This window comes from Tiliqua scincoides, chromosome 1, assembly GCF_035046505.1.
Source record: "Tiliqua scincoides isolate rTilSci1 chromosome 1, rTilSci1.hap2, whole genome shotgun sequence".
Classification (NCBI taxonomy): Eukaryota; Metazoa; Chordata; class Lepidosauria; order Squamata; family Scincidae; genus Tiliqua; species Tiliqua scincoides.
In genome coordinates, this window is record NC_089821.1 from 68,042,454 (window position 1) to 68,062,924 (window position 20,471).

Here is a 20,471-nt window from a genome sequence, read left to right on the forward strand (position 1 = left end):
GGGAGAAATGAAAGAAAAACTGTACTTTGTCCAGGTTTCCCCTACCTTCCTCCAAGCAGATGTTTCATACTGAAGGCTCTGATACAGATGATCAGTTGCTAGGCAGTCAGAGTCCATATGCTCTCTAACCGTCTGAGTCATAACAGTGCACGCATGGCCTTCTGTTTTGCTCACACATCTCTGGGCTGAATGCATAGATGGTTAATTCCGCAGTAAAATCTCTTCTAGCTTAATCCAGCAGTCAAATGAGATCTTTTTCAAATGAATTTTAAAAAAATTGAAAATCATCTATATGCACAAAAATCTCCTCTACAATACAACCATGTGTTTCCTGCCATGGCACTTTCTAAAGGATTCAAATGTGTGGGTGAATCACTGAATCATTAAAATCATTCTTCAGAAAGGGAGAAGCAGCCAGTCCTAAATTCATAGATAAAAACTAGCACAAGTATGATTGGATTTAATTTTGCACTCTTTCAGATCTGATTACAAACGGATGGCTGGGGACAATTGCACTCTGGTGGATGAGTTCATTCTTTTGGGATTCACTGACCAAGTCGTACTGCAGAACACTCTGTTTGTACTGTTCTTACTGATCTACATTGTCACCATAGTGGGGAATATTGGTATCATTGTAATAGTGAAGACTGATTCTCGCTTTCAGACGCCCATGTATTTCTTTCTTAGCAATTTGTCCTTCTTGGATATCTGCTACTCCTCAGTTGTAACCCCCAAGATGCTAGTCAATTTCTTAGTACAGAGGAAAACCATCTCATATGCAGGGTGTGCCTTACAATTGTATTTTTATGCTGGTTTTGCAACTACAGAATGCTACCTTTTGGCTGTAATGGCTTACGATCGATACGTGGCCATCTGTAAACCATTGGTGTACACAATCATCATGTCCCAAACTGTCTGTATCCTTCTAGTGATTTTGTCATATGTAGCTGGGTTTCTAAATTCAACAATACATTTTGGGGCTGGCTTAAAATTATCTTGCTGCAATTCCAACATCCTGAACCACTTCTTCTGTGATGGACCTCCTCTGAGTAAGCTTTACTGCTCTGACACTACCCTCACCCATATCCTGCTTTTTGTTTTTGCTGGATTCAATGAGATCTCCACCACATCAGTAGTGCTCATTTCTTACTGCTGCATCGTCTCTACCATCTTCAGGATGAGCTCAGTAGAGGGCATGTACAAAACTTTCTCCACCTGTTCATCCCACTTGATAGCTGTCACCATCTTCTATGGAACCCTCCTCTTTATGTACCTGCGTCCTACTTCCAGCTATTCCATGGATCAAGACAAGGTTGTGGCAGTCTTCTACACAGTAGTAATCCCTATGCTCAACCCATTAATATACAGCTTAAGGAATAAGGAGGTAAAAGATGCCATGCAGAAAATACTAGAAAGGATTGTTTCCAAGTGAATACCTGTATTTTTTTAAAGGGCATTTTTAAAGTTGTTTTAAAAAAAAACAAAAAACAAAAAACAACCCTGGCCTGTGCCACACCCAAATGGTGAAAATGGTGTGGTCCCAGAAAAGTTTTTCATAAGATTTTGCTGGGCATGTAAAACAGCAATCAGATAACATGTTAGTAGATATCATGAACTTCTATCTGAATTTTGTTTTCATTCGTGCACGAGCAGATTCATGATTTGCAGATTATGTTGTGATGAATCTCTTTTCACTTCAAAGTATATAATAAAGCTTCCTAAGCATATCACTGATCATAGAGATGAATACATTCCCAGTACCAGTGCTTTTTTTTTAAAAAAAAAAAAAAGGCAGGAACTCACAACTTGTTAATCTTTTATTTATTTATTTATTTATTTATTTATAAACCATTTTTTATTGGAGAAATAAAATATTTTTATGTGCTTTCCCCTAAAGATGAACTTACTTCTGAGTAGACATGCATAGGATTGAGCTGTCAATCTCCACATCCCGTTCCCCTAGCTACTTTTTCTACACATGGGGAAAAATACTGTACAGGTGCACTTGTAGCATATAGTATGTAGTGTGGCACTGCTTCGAGGAGAGGAAGCAGTGAATAGATTCCAAAAAATGGCTTACATGAGTTCCATGTAGTAAAATTACTCTGAGCACTGTGGGAGTAAGAACAAAAAAGGAATTCTTACACGAGAGGGGTCCTTAGGTGCACACAGAAACAGCTACATTTGCAAACAAGCAATTAAATACAGTTTAATTCAGGTATCAGAATACTCTGTGTCTTTGGGAAGGTGCTTGGCATGCAATTGTACGTTCTCTGCTGCCCTGAGCAGCTGCTGTGCATTGCTGGAGAGGAGCTGCAAACACTGGCTGGCGGAAGGCATGCTTGTGGGGGAAGGATGAGGAGGATCTCTGGCAAGGCTGGACAGCACGTTGTACACACACAGAATCCCTTTTCACCTGCCCTTAGCATGTGAAAACGAGTGCAGATATATCTCTCTGCCAGAATTAAGAGCCCAAGCCTAGGTATGTCTACTCTGAAGTAAGTCTCATTCTAGTCAATGGAGCTTACTCCCAGGAAAGTGCCTAGGATTGCAGCCTAAGAGCCCAATCCTATGCATGTCTACTCAGAAGTCCACTTTAGTGAATGGGGCTTACAGTGGATAGGATGGCAGCCTCAGGGCCCAATCCTGTGCCTGTCTACTCAGAAGTCAGTCCCATTAGAGTCAATGGGGCTTCCTCCCAGGAAACTGTGGAGAGGACTGCAGCCTCAGAGCCCTTCTTCAGCCTATCTACTCAGAAGTCAGTCCCAGTAGAGGCAGTGGGGCTTCCTCCCAGGAAAGTGTGCAGAGGACTGCAGCCTCAGAGCCCTTCTTCAGCCTATCTACTCAGAAGTCAGTCCCAGTAGAGGCAGTGGGGCTTCCTCCCAGGAAAGTGTGCAGAGGACTGCAGCCTCAGAGCCCCACCTCTGCCTGTCTACTCAGAAGTCAGTCCCAGTAGAGGCAGTGGGGCTTCTTCCCAGGAAGGTGTGGAGAGGACTGCAGCCTCAGAGCCCCACCTCTGCCTGTCTACTAAGGCTGCAAGGCTATGACACTTTCCTGGGAGTAAGCCCCATTGAACACAATGGAATTTACTTCTGAGTAGACATGCATAGGCTTGGGCTCTCAGGCTGCAAGGCTATGCACCCTTTCCCAGGAGCAAGCCCCATTGAGCACAATGAGACTTTCTTCTGAGTAGACACGCCTAGGCTCATGCTGCAGATTGGCACAGGGCTGCACCAGCCAGCTTCCTTCCCCTCCTCCTTCACCAAGCCAGTACCTGGGTGTTCTGTGGGTGCCACAGCCCTGGCTGTCCATCCTCCTCCTTGGCGTCGGCGTGTGTCCCCCGTGCCCTCCACCGGCTTGGAAGCTGCGCGGGGAAGCAGAGCACTGGGGGGAGGGGAGGCGGGCTGGGCTCAGGCGAGAGCTTAGGGATGGGGGCAGGAGGGGGTCGTTGTGCTGTCAGGCAGTGGCCAGGCACCCGCCCACCCTGCACCCCCCAGCACCCACCCAGCGAATGCCTCTGTTTTGCTCCCCCCCTCCTGGAATGGCTCCAAAGGGGAGGGGCCCCTGCAAAAAGGTGCCGGAACTCCGTCCCCCCGCGTTCCATTAGAAAAAAAGCTCTGCCGAATACTATATGTAAGATATTCACAACACAATATAATTTCAAACATAATGTCTAATCCAGTAGTTCTCAAACTTTTACGCGCCAGGACCCACTTTTTAAAATGACACATTTATCAGGACCCACCTAGCTTTACGATACTTTAAAAAAGGTGATCTGGAAAGAAACAATATTTTTATTTATTTACTTACATGTAATATTTTATTAACTTATTTGCAAAAAAAAGCTTAATCCATTTCTTGTAATGAGGCAGCCTTAATGAATAGCGTAAAGCAGTGGTTTGTCATACATGGCTGGGTTTCTGAATCCAGCAATACAGACAGGATATAGTTTGAGGGTTTGTTACAATGCTAATATCATCTACTATTTCTTCTGGGGTTGGACCCTTCTGATTAATTGCCCATGCTCTGATATTACCCCCCACCAAATTCTGATGTTTGCTGTTGCTGGATTCAGGTCTGGCCCAAAGCAGTGACCCAATTTTCAGGCTCCCCCCATTTCTTCCTGCTGCTCTGTCTCTGTTTCACACATGATAGCTCATACACCCTCATACACCCATTACTGTTGTCTCTTCCTTGTCTGCCTGGCCACTTACAGCAGGCTGAGTAAGTGAGGGAGAGCACAGCACAGTGCTTCTGGAGCACCTTCCTTACCTTTATCTTGTAGCATGTAGGGAGTGGTACAGAATTCTATTCCCAGCATGCTCTGCATAGCCCATGTGCTTGAAGAGTCAGCTAGGTGGGAACCAGCAGGCAGTGGAGGTAAATGTACGAAGGGTGGGGGGTATCACCTGGGCAAGAAGGGGGGGTATCTGCCTTGGCGAGGAGGTGGGAGAGGTGGAGTAATCCTGCTTGGATTACTCTCCTGCTGCTCTTTTTTAATCCAGCACCGCTGCTGCAATTGCTTGCAGCCATAACATTGGAGAATGAGTTGGGTTGCCACTGACCCAATCTCCCTGTTGCACGTTCTGAGTGAGTGAGAAGAGGATCAGTGTGCCTTGAAGCAGTTCTTCTCGTGGCTGGGCCAGCCCTGGTTGGATTTAATGAGATTTCCACTACCTCAGTTGCTCTCATTTTTTATCCTCTTTCCCAGCCTCAGTATGGGGGGGGGGGCAAAGGGACTGGGTGCCTGCTGAAGGCAGGCACAGAACTTTCTCCACCTGTGCTTCCCACTTGACAGCAGTCACTATTTTCTATGGGACTCTCCTTTTTCGGTACTGCATCCAGTAGCCAGCTATTCATCTGATCAAAGCAAAGCGGTGTCCGTTCTACAGTATATGGTGATTCCCACATTGAACCCATTTATTTATAGCCTGAAAAATAAGGAAGTAAAGGATGCTGTGCCCTGAAAAAAGCACCAGACAGAATTGGAAAAAGAACCAGCAAGTAATTGTTAAGTACTAGTCTTGTCTTACAGATTCTGAAGCCAGATGTGTCTTGAAAGTAACTGCTACGTAGACGACATATTGGTCTTGTGCACTCTCTTAAGGAATATGTGGAGGAAAGAAGGCTATGAGCAAGACACCTGGCATCCCTATGTTCATCTGATATAAGCATAAGTGCCTAAGGGCCTGAAATTAACAATGTGTGCTTTGTCTTCTGAAAAATTTCCATATAGTGAGATCAGAGCCTAGCCTACATGTAGTAGGATCTACTCACATAGATCCCTAGGCAAAGGGATCAAATGGTAGGTGGACAGAGGGGGGCTGGCTAGTCCAATTGCTGTCGTCTCCTGTTATATATAGTGTAACTGATTTTTAATTGTGGTTTTTATTTTCTTTTGTACTTGTTTTTTAAAATCACTTTGAGTCCCCCTGGGGAGAAAGGTGGGATAAAAATGCTATAAGTAACCAAGCAAATAAATAAATAAATAAATAAATAAATAAATAAATTTTCTTTGGATGTCTGCATAGGGCCATTGTTTGCTTGTTTTCATTTAATTAGCACCTGCACGTAGTGGATCCATCTAGAGAGCCCAGGAAACACATGACCAAAACAGTAAGTCATATTCCAATAAAAATTTGTCCAGAGGTTTATTTCAACTTCTATATAATAAATATCACCAAGATTAAAATGACTGTTCCTGTACCTTTCGCGGGGGATTGTTTACAGCAGGGGTGCTCAATAGGTGGATCACGATCTACCGGTAGATCGCGAGGCAAAATGAGTAGATCGCGGAGTGCTGACCCCCCCCTTCAAGTGCCTCTGGGAGGAAACACCGGGAGTAAGGCCCATTGTACTCAATGGGGCTTACTCCCAGGTAAATGTGGCTAGGATTGCAGCCTCACAGCCTAATCCTAGGCATGTCTACTCAGGAGTAAGTCCTGTTATACTCAGTGGGGCTCAAGGTACACCAACATACATTGTACACATAAATGTTATATGTTATGATGGCGCGAACATTGTAAAAAAAACTCTGGTAGATCTCTGGGCCTTGCTGGGTTTCAAAGTAGCTCGAGCCAAAAAAGTGTGAGCACCCCTGGTTTACAGATATGGAATTTTAGTCTGTTTACTCCTCCAATTTGATATATCAAAATACTTATAGATATTATATGCAATGAAAAAATTAAACATTGCTTTAATTTTTAGTTTTTGTGCAGACAAAAACTTGCAGCCCAATCCTGTCGAACCACAGCCATACCACTGGAGCTCATGCTGCATTCTGTGGGGAGAAGCAGCCCCAGAGGTCTCTGCCATGTAAAGGAACATTTGTTTCCTTGCCCCCGGAGTAACCAATGCTGCAGGAATGGGTCTGCTTGGACCTGCACCAGTGATTTAGCTGGTACAGGTCTGTGTGGACCTTGGAAGACAGATCAAGGCCAGGAAGGCGGATGGGATATCTGAAATCACCTAAATCTATTGAAAATGTTTGTTCTTTGAAAAGAACTGACACTGTTTTTGTGTGGAGTTGGGGGAGTAGAGGAAAAGTACACCTCGAAAAGATTGCTGCAAAGGCTGGTGCTTCCAACACATTTCAATAATATCATTATTCCCCCCCCCCCCCAATGCATGGCTAAAACTCCTTCATGGAACCTGCTCATAAGAACATAAGAACAGCCCCACTGGATCAGGCCATAGGCCCGTCTAGTCCAGCTTCCTGTATCTCACAGCAGCCCACCAAATGCCCCAGGGAGTACACCAGATAACAAGAGACCTCATCCTGGTGCCCTCCCTTGCATCTGGCATTCTGACATAGCCCATTTCTAAAATCAGGAGGTTGCACGTACACATCATGGCTTGTAACCAGTAATGGATTTTTCCTCCAGAAACTTGTCCAATCCCCTTTTAAAGGTGTCCAGGTCAGATGCCATCACCACATCCTGTGGCAAGGAGTTCCACAGACCAAACACACACTGAGTAAAGAAATATTTTCTTTTGCTCAACAGAAAGCTAGGTATTGCATTGACCTCCAGCAAACTGCTCAGTTGTCTTTCTTCTGAGTACTTCTGAGTTTTGCTAGCTGTCTTTGATTCACATTTTCGGTTCTGTTTTAAGACTATATAAAGGATTTTCTTTTTACAAAATTTTTTGGAGAGGAAAGTTTCACGTGTACAAATGGCTTAGTAGAATTTTATCAGCGAAGAAAGAAAACAAGCCATTAGGAACCAGCCATTCCATGCTGCAGGGATTTCTTCAGCGCTAAGGTTCTTGGCAGGAGGCAACCTGGCGTAATAAGGTATGCCAACCCTTTTTTCTATTTGGAAAGAGCAAGGGAAGCAGCATTCTTTCATTAACCTCTCTTACAAAAATAGCAGGCTGCTTCACCCAGAGGTATAGAAGCAGAGTGAGTATTTACCCGTAAGGGGAACATTAACTTCCACTCTATTGCATGGAACGGCTGGATTGGGTGGAAGTTTGGACCATAAGCTTGCTTTGACTGGCTATATGAAAGGTGGCTAGGACTAAGCTTTATTAGAGTTCCTTGTAGCTTAATCCTTAAACAGATTAATTATTGGGGGTCCAATCCTATCCAACTTTCCAGCTCTGGTGTAGCCACAATGCAGCCCTGTGATAAAGGAACACATGTTTCCATACTTTGAAGAGGTCTCTGTGACTACCTTCCCACTACAGGATGCAGCGCATGCCCCATTGGCACAGCTGCACTGGCCCTGAAAAATTGGATAGGATTGGGTTGTGGGCAAGCAGTTTTAAGTTAGTCTAGGCCAGATATGTTTAGGATGATTTTTAAAGGAGCTGAAGAGTACACCTGTGTCTATTTTGGCTCTCATGTGTTACTGTAATGGGGAGTGGAAAAGACAATGTTAAGATGGTCTCTCATTGTAAAAATGGGTACCAGCGTTTGCATCTCTTATTTTAAATTTGCTTATGCTAGATCAGTATCTCAAAAAGACATTCATATACATGTTTGAGATATGTATAATTTAAATAGTCAGATTAGTAAATGAAAAGGCAGGTGACTGACGCATTTTAACGGATCATCTGGCAACAGTAATAATTTTAGATTGAATGGATCACTTTTAAATATTTGCTGCCTAAACGGCTCAAGGGAAATACAGGCATGCCCCCATATCTTCAGGGGTTCCATTCCGGAACCCCCTGCAGATACATGAATCTGGAGATAAGGGGAATGCCTCGCCTCTGTAAGGACTTCTGAACCTGGCAGAGGCCATGTGTGTCTGCCTCTGCCAAGCACAGAATGACTTAAAATAGCAAAAAAGCGCAACTTCCAGTTTCTCTGTGGAAATGGAAGTGACGTTTTTAATTCCTTATAAGGCATAGGGAGGCCTGCACCCCTTGCCTCCGAAGGGTGGGGGTGGGGGGTCCCTCCCGCAGACAAGTGAATCCCTCTCCCTGTATGTTTAGAGGGGAGATAAAGCAATTAAAACCAGTTTGCAATAAAATCTCTTTGGGGGGGGGGAACCTACCAGAGGTACTTTAATGCAAATAACATTCATGTTTAAATTTTATGAGGGTTCCTGGTGGGTTTGATTTTGAGAACCTGATCATTGCAATTAATAAATCCAAAATATCATCCAGTTGTGCAGTAAATATAAGAAGGGTGGCAGATGCTTCAGATAATGTTCAGGGAAACCTGAGAAGAAATCAAAACAAGAAAGTGCCTTGTAGCGCCTCAAAGACTAACGTATTTTTTTCAACATAGCATCAGAATTTCCACCATAATCAATGGATACCATGAAACAATTGAAAAACAAACCATCAGGGTTGACTGATGTACCTGTGGCCTAAATCCACAGCCACTTATTCATCCTACGCAACTGAGGATTACTGGAGTAAAACCTCCAATTAATATCAAAGTATACGAAGTTATGATTTTATTTTAGAAGTTATGAAATTTTTTTGTTATCAAATACATTGAAAGAAGAGGGAAGAATGGGGCGGAGACTGGGGCATAGAGGGGTGTGTGTGTGTGTGTGTGTGTGTCAAGGTCAGGGTGGTATCGGTGACAACAGCTCTGCCAATATCCTATCGTCCTTCCTTGCCTTGATCCACCTCCCAGGTCCATTCAGACTTGTGCTAGCAATATTACTGGAGAAGACATCCATCACCGGTGGTGGATTGCATCAGCAGGGATAGAGTGTTAGGATTGAGCTGCCAGGAGAGAACCGACCTATTGCTTTGTTTCCTTTTCTCCTTTTTTTGTTATCCTGTTGCTCCTTATAACACATTGGCTGCAATCCTAACCACGCTTTTCTGAGAGTAAGCTTCACTGAACAAAATAGGACTTACTTCTGCGTAGACCTGATTAGGATTGTGCCCTTTGAAAGGGCTCTTGGCAAACACCATAAATTAAGTAGGGTGTATTAACTGACTCAAGCTTAACAACATGCATCCGGTATTAGAGATGTGAGAGAAATTGCTTTTTTTTAGGCATGTTACAATATTCTGTAGCATCTTTTACTGTGCTTGTTTAAAAATGTGCTTTTCTCAGCCCATTTCTATGTACCTTTTAAATCTTGTGCCAGAAATTATGTTTTAAAAGTAACCATTTATAGTATTATATATTTTCTGCCCTTTCAGATCACAGTGTCTTCAGTGCATATGGATAAAGACAATTGTACTGTGGTGACTGAGTTCATTTTTGTGGGATTCACAAGTAGGTCCAGGCTTCAGATCATCCTCTTTGTAATCTTCTTGCTTATCTATATTATCACTGTGACAGGAAATGCAGGCATCGTTATTATAGTGAGAACCTATTCTCACCTTCAGACACCAATGTATTTCTTCCTTAGCAATCTGTCTTTCCTAGATCTGTGTTACTCTTCTGTCATCACTCCCAAAATGCTAGTGAGCTTCTTATCACATCGAAAAACAATATCGTATGTGGGTTGTTTCATCCAGTTGTATTTTTATACTGCTTTGTCAACTGCGGAGTGCTACCTCTTAGCTATGATGGCATATGATCGCTATGTGGCCATCTCTAACCCACTGTTGTACACAGTCATCATGTCCCGAAGAGTATGCACTTTGATGGTACTTGCTTCCTATTTGGCTGGGTTTCTGAATACAACAATACACACCATTTTTGGCTTAAAAGTGTTATTTGGTGACTCTAACATCATCAACCATTTTTTCTGTGATGGGCCACCACTGATGAAGCTGGCTTGCTCCAATACCAGCCTCAACCAAATCCTTGTTTTTGCTTTTGTTGGATTTAATGTCGTTACCACCACATCTATTGTCCTCATCTCTTACCTCTGCATCTTGTACACCATCCTCAGGATACACTCCATCAAGGGCAGGCACAAAGCTTTTTCCACTTGCACTTCTCATCTGACTGCTGTCTGTTTGTTCTATGGGACACTCCTCTTTATGTATTTGCGGCCTAGTTCCAGCTACTCTATGGAGGAAGATAAAATGGTTGCTGTACTGTATGCTGTGGTGATCCCTTTGGTGAATCCCCTAATCTACAGCCTCAGGAACAAGGATGTGAAGGATGCCTTGAGGAGAGCAATAGAGAGAGACTCAGAATCTCAGAATAAAACCAGAAATCACATACAGCCTTGGTTCCCAAACTCCTTGAGAGTTTGCGATCTGAGGTAAGTGTGTGCAGGAGAGGGGCTAAGACTGAGATGCAACCCCCAGGATTGTGCTGCTGTCGATGTCAAGAACAGAAGGGTGTTTTTTTTTTAACTTGCCTGTAGCCAGTGCCTGAGTTCTGGGGGGTTCTTCAAAGGGCTGCCCACACCTCTAAGCATTTAAAAATAACAAAATAGGGGCAATTTGGTTTTTGTTGCAAAACCTGCAGTGCCTGTTTGTGTTATTTTTCAATTTTTGGAGGTGCAGGGAGCCCTGCAAAGGGCTCCCCAGACCCCCAGGACTCCGGGGCTGGCTGCAGGTATGTTAACCCTTTGGCCACAGCAGCAGCACCATCCTGGGGATTGTGTCTCTGCCTTCCTCCTTCCCCCTGCCCCTTAATGGGACACAGGCAGGGCTTTTCAGCTTGTGGGTGTCACAATGCCCCAGAGAACCTCTGATATACAGTGAAGAATCTAGCAGACTAAGGTCTGTGACAAACCTATGGGACGGGGTGGGGAAATAAACTATTTAGGATAAACAAATTCTGAGAAATTGGGGGAGGGGTGAGAAATTGCTTGTTTTTTAAAAAAACGTATTTTTCCTTCAAAATCAGAAAAAAAAATTGAAGCATGAAGTAAATTTCTTTAGAAACTATTAGAGCCAATTAATGTTATATTTTAATGTTTCACACATGTACGTAAATAAATCCATTCAAAAATAGTAGTGATTATGGTACATAAATAAATCCATTCAAACTGCAGTAGTGATTATGGAACATGATCCTCTGGTCCCAGTATGCTTGCAGCTGCTACACCCATGTCCCTTTGGTGTAACATACTCCAAGGGAGTAGCTATGTTAGAGCTCACTCCTGAGCTTTGTGCACTGGCAGTAAATGTGTTGCAAATGTGCCATAAGGCAATGTTTGTGGGGCTTAGTGCCAGCCCAGCACCAGAGCTAGCCCAGAGTGAGGAAAGCCTGTGGAAAGCCGGTACACTGCCACTCAACGGTTGCCTGAACCGCAGGATGGTGGAGATGCCATCCACACCAATCTCTGATCCTAACACCTACCTGCACATACCTGCCAGTTGTGATCATCTGGCTAAATAAAAAAGAAAAAGAAAAAACCACCTAAATCCACTTGGTCAGTCTCTAAACTATGCAAAAATATTTCTACTCTGGCCAACTGGATAAGTGAACAGAAATTCCTACTTGGCTTCATAAAGTTAGCCAGTTAGTCCTATCTTCTGGGTGGGTGGGAGGCAGGCACAGAATAAAGGCAAAAATGCCACAGTAGCCATGTAGCTGCCTTAGGCCCACTCATAGGCAACTCAACAGCCAATCAGCCACCAGCCTCCCTCTTGCCTTGAGCCATGGGCATGTGAAACTAAATACCATCCCTTGTGATTCTTTGGGAGCAGCCCCATTCATATGTTTTGACCTTTCTTCTCATCTTTTTAAAAACCTGTGAATTCTGACTCTTACAAGGTATCATCTCTCTCCTCAAAAACAGAGCATCTCTTCATCCACCAAATCAGCATCTTTCTTCCTTTCACAAACCAATGTCTCTTTCCATCTCCAAAACCACCAATATTGCACCTACACAAAAATGTTGGAGCAGACAGGTTGTGCCTGTGCGAAAGAGCAGCAAGGCTGTCCTTAAGTTGGGCACCTGTACCTTGGACATTTAGGGTGCACTCCTAACCCACTTTCCAGCACATAAGGGTAATGCAACTTCAAGGTATGGGAACAAACACTACCACACCTTGAGGAGGCCTCCATGACTGCACCCCAACTGCAGGATGCAGCATATGCCCCACTGACACAGCTATGCCAGTGCTGGAAAGTTGGTTAGGATTGCGCCCTACGTTGTGGATCAGCGGACCAATCTTATGTAACTCTCCACAGAGGCACGCAGCCACACCAATGGGGCATCCATTGTATCCTGTCAGGCACTTTCAGGCCCTGAAGGTATCTTCTGGGTAAGGGAGTATTTGTTCCCTTTCCTGGGGGTAAGCCCTCAACCCCTGAATTTATCTACTTGCACCTGTGGCAGCTATATAGCTGGTCCAAGTGGACCTGGAAAGTCAGATCAAGACTGTAAAGGGGATAGGCTTGCAAAACCTGAAGTGACTTTCAATTGCAATTTTTTTTAATTTTTCAGGATTGGGGAGCCCTGCAGACCTGTCTGCTGGCCCCCCACTCCTTCCAGACCCCATTGCTGGCTTCAGGTAAGTCAGAACCCCCCCCTTTTACCAAGCAGCAGTGTGATCACGTTGCTGCAATCCCCCCCTCCCCACCCCTTAAGGGGCCAGACCTAAGTGCTTCCCTGGCTGCTGGGCCAGGGCCCACCAGTTTGGGAACCACTGTGCTAGAATGTTCTGCAGCTGTGTGGAGTTGAGGGAAAGCACACATAGAAAAGATAGCTGCAAAGACTGGTGTTGCCAACCTATTTCAACAATATCAATTGTTTTTTAAAAATTGAATGGCTAAAGCTTCTTCATGGAACCTGCTCAGCAGAACATTTGGTATTGCATTGACCTCTGGCAAACCAATATACAGGTTGAGACTAATTATTCATGTGGGTTCTGTTCCAAGCACTCACGTGGATGGTAAAAAACACACTATAGCTAATCAATTTAAAAAACAATGTTTCTTTGCTCTGGTGATTTAAGAACAGCCTTGCTGACCTTTATGATGTTAAGACAGAGTCATTGGTAGCCCAATCCTATGCATGTCTACTCAAAAGTAAGTCCCATTAGAGTCAATGGAGCTTACTCCCAGGAAAGTGTGGATAGGATTGGGCTATAAGAGGACAATCCAACAATCGGTCTCTCTCAAGGTGCTTAGAAATGCTTCACTCTGACCCCTCCTTTCACCAATGCAAAGTATCTTTCTTTCAGGTTCTCAGGGGGAAGGGACGGGTCCCTGGAGAGAGAAGGACTGATGGATTGTCAGCCAGCTGCCCCCCCCCTCTCTCATTAAGGAGACTATTGTTAAAGGACTGTTCAGTTTTTTAAACTGATTTTAAAGGGGTGTATTTTTCCCCTTCTCCAGGGATCAGCACATTCCTTTTCATTTGCAGGGGCCATTCGTGTTGAGTCAAATCCGTGTATAAAAAAATCCGTGTATAAATAGGTTGGACCTTTATTGTCTTTCCTACAAGTGCTTTTTTTTGCCTTTTTTTTTTTACACAAAACATTTTTGGGGAAAAAGTTCAACCTAGGAAAATGCTTCAGTAAGATTGTTTATCAGTAAAGAAAGAAAACAAGCCATTAGGAACTAGCTATTCCATGCTCCAGGGATTAATTCAATGTTAAGCTTCTTGGTAGGAGCCAACCTGATGTAATATACCAACCCACCCGACTTTTATATCTATTTGGAATGAGCAAGGGAAGTGGCATTCATTCAATAATACATTTTCAAAAATAGCTGGGCTGCTCCATCCAGAGACATAGAAGCAGTGTGAGTATTTGTAAGAGAAGCATAAACTTCCATTTTATTGGAAGGCAGTGGGTCAGCTGGATTGGGTGGAAGTTTTGACCATAAAGATGCTTGCTGTGACTGGCTATGTGGAAGCTGGCAATAGTTAGAGGTACAAGCTTTATTTGGGTTCATTGTAGCTTAATCACTGAAACCTTAAGCTGATCAACGATCAGGTGAGCAATTTTAACTTAGTCTAGACCAGATACATTTAGGACAAAGAGTGTACATATAGGATGACGAGTGTACATATCTTGGCTTTCGTGTGTTACTATAATCGGTAGAAGTGTTAGTTTCCAGAGAGTAAGATAGAATTACTCCATTTTCAAATACCTCAAGTAGTGGAAAAGACAATGTTCAGGTACAAAAATGGGTGATAGCATTTGTTTCTCTTATTTTACATTCATTTACACAACATTCCATATTTCAAAAAGACATTCATGTGGACGTTTGGGATATATAAAAATATATGAATTTTAAAAATCCAGCTTCATTGATGAAAAGACAGGCTGAGGCATTTTAGCTGAACAATTGAAGGCATTTTAGCTGATCTCGTGGCAGCTGTAGTAATTTTAGAATGAATGTATCACTTTTTGAAACTGCTAATGTGCTGAAATGTGCTGCCTAAAAGAGGCTGGGAGGAAAATGAGTCTGGAGAAGAAATAAATCAAGGAAAAATAGGTTGCAATAAAATCACTTGTGGGGAGCAGGTAACCTGCCAGAGGTACTTTTACGTTCGAATAATTCTTGTTTTATGTTTCATGTTTGAATTATATGAAAGTTTCAAATGGGTTTTATTTTGAAAATTTAAAAATTCAACCTGATATTTATAACTCCAAAACATTGTCCAGTTGCAAAATAAATATAGGAAGGTTGGCAGATGCTTTGCTTTTGATAAAGTTCAGGGAATCCTGAGGAGAAATCAAAACAGCAAAGTGCCTTGTAGCACCTTGAACACGAACACATTTATTTCAGCATAGCATCGTGAACTACAGCCCATCGGAAGCATGGGAAGCGCTGTAGACTGGTTAGAATTCCACCGTAATCAATGGATGTCATAAAACAATTGAAAAAGAAAGAATCAGAGTTGACTAATGTACTTCTGCTCTAAATCGACAGCAACAGGCAGCCCAATCCTATGCTGCCCGGAGTGCGGGGCTGCTGTGGCGCCAAAAATGGCTGCTGTGGCATCCAAAGCGCTAACAAAGCTCTTCGGGGGAAGGGGACTCAGGGGAAGCGCAATGGGGTTACTCAATTCTACAGTGACCCCTGGGTCACTGTAGAATCAAGAACCTCTACGCTGGACCAGCGGCCCAACACAGAGGCTCAGGATCCGGTGACACAGAGCTCCACCGGTCCTGCCTGCCTCCAGCCCCACTCCCTCCCCCAGCATACTTCTTCCCCACCCTGGAACTCCTCCTCCCTCTATGTTCCCACCTACCTCTCCACTGCCCAGCGATTCAGGCAACTGTTGAGCGGCAGAGCACCAACCTTCCGCCAACGCTAAGGGCTCACAAACGTGCCTTATGGCACGTTTGTGACAGTGCACACAGCAGTAAACTAGCATGCACTGTTTAGGATTGGGCCCTTATTCATCCTATGTCATTGATAATTACTTGAGTTAAGTCTCCAACTAGCTGTTTGATGTAATGATTGGCTTATGATTGATGTTATGATATGCTTAGCTTATTGATGTTATGGTTTTGTTTTACGAGTGTTTTCTATGTATTTGCTTAATTAGTGAATGGAGCAAAATCAAAGTTCAAGCAGGCTTGATTTACTGAATAGTTGTTTGGACTCCTAGGCAATGTGGAACATTAGACCTCCTAATGGGTATCCAACCTGAGACCATAGACTAGGGTTGCAATCCTAAGTACACTTACATTGGAATCAGTTGAGCTCAGTGGAGTTTACTTCTGAGTAGACATGCCTAGGATTGTGCTCTAACTTAAAAGACTTAGTTGGGAAACTCTTCTGGCTCTCAATGGGCACAATCCTAACCAGGTCTACTCAGAAGTAAGTCCTATTTTGTTCAATGGGGCTTACACTCAGGAAAGTGTGGTTAGGATTTACGTGAAGGCTCTGGAGCATCACTCCACTAGTCCCGCCTCCCTCCCTCCCCACTCCCTCCCCTTGGCATGCTTCCCCCCACCATCTCTCCACCTCCCTGACACGCCTCCCCCCAACCTCTCCCCGCCATCCGCCCTCCACCCCCCTTCCCGGAACGCTTCCTCCCGCCTCCCCCCGTCCCTGCTTTCCTCTCTGCTACTCAGCGGTCCGTGCAACTGGCCAGCGCTGGGCTAGCACAGGCGCTCGCCCAGCGTTATAGCTCGCAAACGTGCCTTATGGCATGTTTGCAACAGTGCGCCCCAGCAATAAGCTGGCGCACTGAGCTCAGGATTGGGCTCTAAATAGTGTGTATTAGCTGAATCAAGCTTAACCCTACGCTTCCAATATTATAACAGAGTGGCGAGATGAATTCTTCTTTTAAAACAGGCTGCAATATTCTGTTGCATCTTTTAATGAGCATGTTTAAAAATGTGCTTTTCTTAGCCCACTTCTATATATGTTTTAAGTCTTGTGCCAGAAATGATGTTACAGAATGTTATCTTTTCTACCCTTCCAGATCAGTGTCTTCAGTGCCTATGGATGAGGACAACTGCACTGTGGTGACTGAGTTCATTCTTGTGGGATTCACATATAGATACGAGCTTCAAATCATCCTCTTTCTAGTCTTCTTGCTTATCTATATTATCACAGTGACAGGAAATATAGGCATCATCGCAGTTGTGAGGTCTGACTCTCACCTTCACACACCAATGTATTTCTTTCTTAGCAATCTCTCTTTTCTAGATCTGTGTTACTCTTCCGTCATCACTCCCAACATGCTAGCGAGCTTCTTATCACATCAAAAAACAATATCGTATGTGGGTTGCTTCACCCAGTTGTATTTTTATGCTGTATGCTCAACTGCGGAGTGCTACCTCTTAGCTATGATGGCATATGATCGCTATGCGGCCATTCGCAACCCACTGCTCTACACAGTCATTATGTCCCAAAGACTCTGCATTTTGCTGGTAGTCATTTCCTATTTGGCTGGCTTTCTAAATGCAACAATACACACAGCTTCTGGCTTAAAGGTTTTATTTGGTGACTCTAATGTCGTTGACCATTTCTTCTGTGATGGGCCACCACTGATGAAGTTGGCCTGCTCCGATACCAGCCTCAACCAAATCCTCACATTTGCATTTGTTGGATTTAATGAGGTTACCACCACATCTATTGTCCTCATCTCTTATTTCTGCATCTTCTACACCATCTTCAGGATACGCTCCAACAAGGGCAGGCACAAAGCTTTTTCCACTTGCACTTCTCATCTGACTGCTGTCGGTTTGTTCTACGGGACACTCCTCTTTATGTATTTGCGGCCTAGTTCCAGCTACTCTATGGAGGAAGATAAAATAGTTGCTGTCTTCTACACTGTGGTGATCCCTTTGATGAATCCCCTAATCTACAGCCTCAGGAACAAGGATGTGAAAGATGCCTTGAGGAGAGCAGTAGAGAGACTCAGAATTTCAGAATAAAAGCAGCAATCACGTACCAAGGATCTAGCAGACTAAGGGCCTGATCCTCTCCAACTTTCCAGTGCCAGGGCAGCCACAACACAGCCCTGAGGAAAAGGAATAAATGTTCTTTTTCCTGGAGGAGGCCTCTGTGACTGCCCCCCTACCACAAGATGCAACACATTTACTGTCAGCATGGCTGCACCAGCGCTGGAAAATTGGATAGGATTTGGCCATAAGGTCTGTGACAAACCTGTGGGTTGAGGAGGGGAAATAAACTCTTTAGGATAAATCCATACATACATATACACATACACACACTGAGGAAGTGGGGGTGACAAATTCTTTGGTTTTTGAAAATATATTTTTCATTCAAAGTCAGAAAAAAATTGAAGCATGAAATAAATTTCGTCAGAAAATGGTACGATAGTAATGTCACACAGTTGTAACTAAATAAATTCAAACAACAGAGATAATCATCATACATCAGACACAATTATTGTACGTGGTCCCTGTATGCTAGCAGCTTCTACACCTGAGTCTCTTCGGTGTAACATACCCCAAAGGACTAGTTGTGTTAGGGCCCAATCCTGAACAGGACCAGTGCTGCCAGTGAACTCCAGTGCCGGCACTGGGTGTCGCATTTTTCAGAGTTCCACTAAGGCACAGTGTTCTAACCCCCAGTAGGGCACTGTTGCATGTTCACCCTGGTGGCACCACCATTCTGCCTAAATCCTGAGTATACATTATGATTCAAAGAACATGCCTTGCTGATGCTGCTGTCCCTGTCCTGCTCTTTGGGTTTTCTTTGTTCTTTGCAGGCAACTTTCCAACAGGGGAAGGGAACACAAGACTGTCAACATTATTCAGAACACAAGGGAAGCTTACAGCATGCCTGGCAGCAGTGACTAGTGTGACCCTGGCTGTTTCTCTGTGGGATGGCCAAGCTATTTGGTCCAGACAGGTCCCTGTTGCTTTGCAAATCCCATGGCAGGTAGTGAACTGACCAGTGCAGCCAGATGTCATTGGTACCTGCTCCTTTACTGTTTTTTGGATAACTTGCAAAGGCACAAGAGCCCTGCTGGGACAAAATGGTTGGCAATTCCATTTGTGTGTTTCTCTTTCAGATGCTGCTCTGTATTTGACAGTGTGCAATAAGAACTTTGACTCGGTCATACTTGTGTGAAACCCTTCTATGTACCCGAATTGTTCCTTCCTTGAGCTGGCTTCAGGGCGGTACTCTGCAAAGGAGGGAAGTGGGCCCTCTCTGCTAGCAGGGCTCTGAGTCTGCAGCATCCACACACTGGGCTCCCAACAGGCAAGGGTAAATCCCTCATTGAACATGAGCTACCTGTTATCTGCTGCCATGATGTATAAAGCAGGCAGTTGTGGAGTGAGAGGGAGGGCAGCATCATGACAGCTACATGGTGGCTACTGTGTGATAGGTGCCAGCAATGAATTAAAGGCCATGTAGTGTCTGTGGATGTGGCTAGCTGGGTGGGCTACTGTAGTTGGGACCCTGTGTGACATGCAAGTCCAGTGATTGGCCCATACAGAGCTTTTTCTGATTGGTTCATTTGCTACAGAGCAGTGTTTCTTAATGTCTCCCATCGTTCCACTTCGCATGGCCCACCTATTGGAAGTATCACCAGAAGTAACTGGTGATGATGTCATTGCCAGTTACTTCTGGATTGGGAGGCCAGACGCAACAAGACAAACACTGTTAAGAGGTGCAAGGTGGAAGGGAGAGCTTTTCCCAGCATGCAAAAAGTGCATGCTGGAGCTCTGCCTGCTGAGCCAAGCCTCCTCCTGCTGCTTGCCATGTTGCATTGCTGATCTCACAGCCTGGCAGCAGGAGTCTGGGGGGGGGGGGTCCCACGTGGACCACTGGACACCATCTCAGGTACCACTGGTGGTAAGAGTACTACTGGTTGAGAAATGTTGCTATAGAGTCCTAGCCAGGTGTGCCTGTCCATGGGGTTGGAGGATGCTAAGTGTTCCATGAGGCACTACTATTTATATGTCTCTGCCTGTGGTGGAGTGGTTAAAGAGTGGTTTCATGGAGTGGCCAATGTGAGCAAGACCTCTCCCCACCTCCTTCAGTGCCCCTGCTATGGATGCTTCTGGCCAGTCTTGCAAAAGGGGAGCAAAGTGTTGGCCACATCAAGCCCCTTGACTGGGCTCAAATCACCCTGTTCAGTTTCCAGCCTGGGTCCATAAACAGCAGGGTACCTGCACTTTGGCTTGCTGGAACACTGTTAAGGCTCCACTTGTGACTTCCCATCATCCCTCCCCAGGCAAAGGGTCCCTCCCAGTGGGTGGCCTATCCCACAGGGACCCACACCCTTGCCTTGAATCGTTCACATGTTTGCCCTCTTTTTTTTGTGTGTGTGTGTGTATGTGTGTGTGTGTGTGTTTCCATGGAGCATCTCCTCATGGCTGGCAGTATTGATTCCCTGGCCACCAGCTTTGCAGCCAGGTAGGCTATGGTGATTGTCTGCCTACATGGATGACATTGCCAGCATTCTTGGGACACTGTACTAGCAGTGGGGGACTACTAGTTGCCTGTGCTCTTGCTCCCCCTCCTCCTTTTTGTTGGACAGCCATAGGATACAACAGATATAATGCCAACATTGCACCAGCACAGCAGTGACATTAGCAAACATTGCCATCAGGTTGCACCAAAAAGTCTTTCACTGACCTCTCTAGGGGTCTTGTTTCTGAGCTATCATTTCTCTACTCAACCTCATTTCTTTCACATTTGTCTTTTCTTCATACAACGTTCTTCATGTGATGCTCTTAAACAAAGC

General features: G+C 44.4%; 3 protein-coding genes across 4 annotated transcripts; all 3 read left to right on the plus strand.

Annotated features, from left to right (window-relative positions):
- Positions 1 to 496: 496 nt before the first annotated feature.
- Positions 497 to 1,432, plus strand: LOC136654309 (olfactory receptor 5AP2-like). Its single transcript, XM_066631271.1, has one exon. The coding sequence runs from the start codon at positions 497 to 499 to the stop codon at positions 1,430 to 1,432; it is 936 nt and encodes a 311-aa protein (XP_066487368.1).
- Positions 1,433 to 9,624: 8,192 nt separating this feature from the next.
- Positions 9,625 to 10,641, plus strand: LOC136644568 (olfactory receptor 5J3-like). The gene has a single exon (XM_066620575.1). It carries the CDS (start codon positions 9,640 to 9,642, stop codon positions 10,639 to 10,641), a length of 1,002 nt encoding a protein of 333 aa, XP_066476672.1. The 5' UTR covers positions 9,625 to 9,639.
- A 6,084-nt stretch (positions 10,642 to 16,725) lies between these two features.
- LOC136655710 (olfactory receptor 5AP2-like) lies at positions 16,726 to 19,031 on the plus strand. Of its 2 annotated transcripts, XM_066632317.1 has the most exons (2): positions 16,744 to 17,664; positions 19,014 to 19,031. In XM_066632317.1, exons 1-2 carry the CDS (start codon positions 16,744 to 16,746, stop codon positions 19,029 to 19,031), a joined length of 939 nt encoding a protein of 312 aa, XP_066488414.1. The 2 variants fall into 2 exon arrangements, with proteins under 2 accessions (XP_066488423.1, XP_066488414.1); XM_066632326.1 differs by lacking the exon at positions 19,014 to 19,031 and having other exon boundaries at positions 16,726 to 17,682.
- The last annotated feature ends 1,440 nt before the right edge of the window (positions 19,032 to 20,471 follow it).